This window comes from Echinops telfairi, unplaced genomic scaffold, assembly GCF_000313985.2.
Source record: "Echinops telfairi isolate 266 unplaced genomic scaffold, ASM31398v2 ScPeMD7_7400;HRSCAF=8409, whole genome shotgun sequence".
NCBI lineage: Eukaryota > Metazoa > Chordata > Mammalia > Afrosoricida > Tenrecidae > Echinops > Echinops telfairi.
Genome location: NW_022111300.1, coordinates 53,622,100 through 53,623,661, shown reverse-complemented (window position 1 = coordinate 53,623,661; position 1,562 = coordinate 53,622,100). Strand labels below are relative to the sequence as shown.

General features: G+C 47.9%; 1 protein-coding gene across 1 annotated transcript in view; it reads left to right on the top strand.

The window, feature by feature from the left end:
- The first annotated feature begins 1,063 nt into the window (after positions 1-1,063).
- The window catches only part of TMX3 (thioredoxin related transmembrane protein 3), a 39,463-nt gene continuing 38,964 nt past the window's right edge, over positions 1,064-1,562 (top strand). Inside the window, exon 1 of the mRNA XM_013004765.2 lies at positions 1,064-1,075. Within this exon, the coding sequence (XP_012860219.1) occupies positions 1,064-1,075 (12 nt within the window). The remainder of the gene's footprint in view (positions 1,076-1,562) is intronic.

The window sequence follows — 1,562 nt, the reverse complement described above, 5'->3', positions numbered from 1 at the left end:
CTAACTGCAAGGTCAGGTGGGCAAGGTGGGCAGTTCAAAACGAGCAGCCACTCTACAAGACAAAGATGAGGCTTTCAACCCCTGTAGTTAGTTACAGTTTCAGAGATCCAGAGAGGCAAGATGGGTCTCTGTTGGCCCCTAGTGAGACCAGGAGATGGAGTCAACTCAATGTTAGTGCGTTTGGGTTTGCCTTTTAAAGGGGGAAGGAATTGCAGCTCTGCTGATGATCAGCCTACTGTCTAACCAGTTACTAAGTTCATCCTTGAGTCTCCTACAAAGTTCTTTCATCATCAATTCTTTCCAGTGACAATTGTGCATCAGGATGTCTCCTGTTTTAGCTGCGGCTGTAAATCTGAGTGAGATGTGTTAGGATGCCCGTCAGCCTGGCATCAGAGTTGGGACACTTACCAGGCTTGGGATCTCAGGGCCCAGTCTTCATTTCCCTATTGGGAGGAATGCTCAAACAACCATTCCTTTCTAGCAAGCAGATAGTCCATTCTCTTGCTCAGCAGACGTGCCTGGTCTGTCAAGGTGAGGGTGTCTTTTCTAACCCTCTAGAACAGTGGTTCTCAACTTTCCTAATGCCGTGACCCTTTAACACAGTTCCTCATGTTATGATGACCGCCCCCCAACCAGAAAATTATTTTCATTGCTACTTCTAACTGTAATTTTGCTACTGTCGTGAGTCAGGCAACCCCTGGGAAAGGGTCATTCAACACCCCCCCACCAAAGAGGTCGCAACCCACAGGTTGAGAAGCACTGCTCTAGAACAGATATGCTTCTGGAGTGGGTTATACCTTGGTTCTTTGCTCCACATGCTAAAAGGATTCTTGCAGAAGCACGTTGTGTGATCCAAGTGGGTTTTTAATGAAGGACAAGACAAGTTTCAGGTGTTACAGTCTTAAAAGGGTACCCACTATTTTAGAGAAACGTGCCAAGCCACCCAGAAGCCACGCTGGGGTTCACAAGTAGACACAAACAATGATGTGGGAGAACCCACGCGTGCACAACTGGGGTCGGATACCAGGAGGCCAGAAGCCCAAGAACCCTAGCGACTAAGAGCATGTGGGTTCAAGTAGGTCCGGAGTGGACCCTCCCCCTCCACCTGCCTCTGACCAGGAGCAGGGTAAGAGAGCCCGAGGCCTTCCCATAGCCGTATGCGTGCGTGGTTGATGGTATTGGTTGACACCATTGGCTGAGTTATGCCCACTTGGGTGATGTCATGAGCCTGGGCCTAGTTTAGGTGCCTACCACCTGACTCAGGGTTTGAGTATAAGCATGCTCAGTTTGGGATCTTAATAGTTGTTCAATGGTTGCCTGGTTTCTTTCCATCCTCCTCTATGGGGGCCTTTGCAGGCATGTTGGAGGGGCAACCCCCCTCTTCACAGCTGGCTACTTAACACCACCACATTGTGGACATTGTAACCCATGTCAGGGAACCGTTTGTATAAAATTCGTTAAATGGGACTCTAGTATGCTGTGTAACTAACTTTCATCCAAAAACGTATTTAAGAAAGAAAATACAGAAAAATCATTTAACAGTATATACCATACTCAACTCG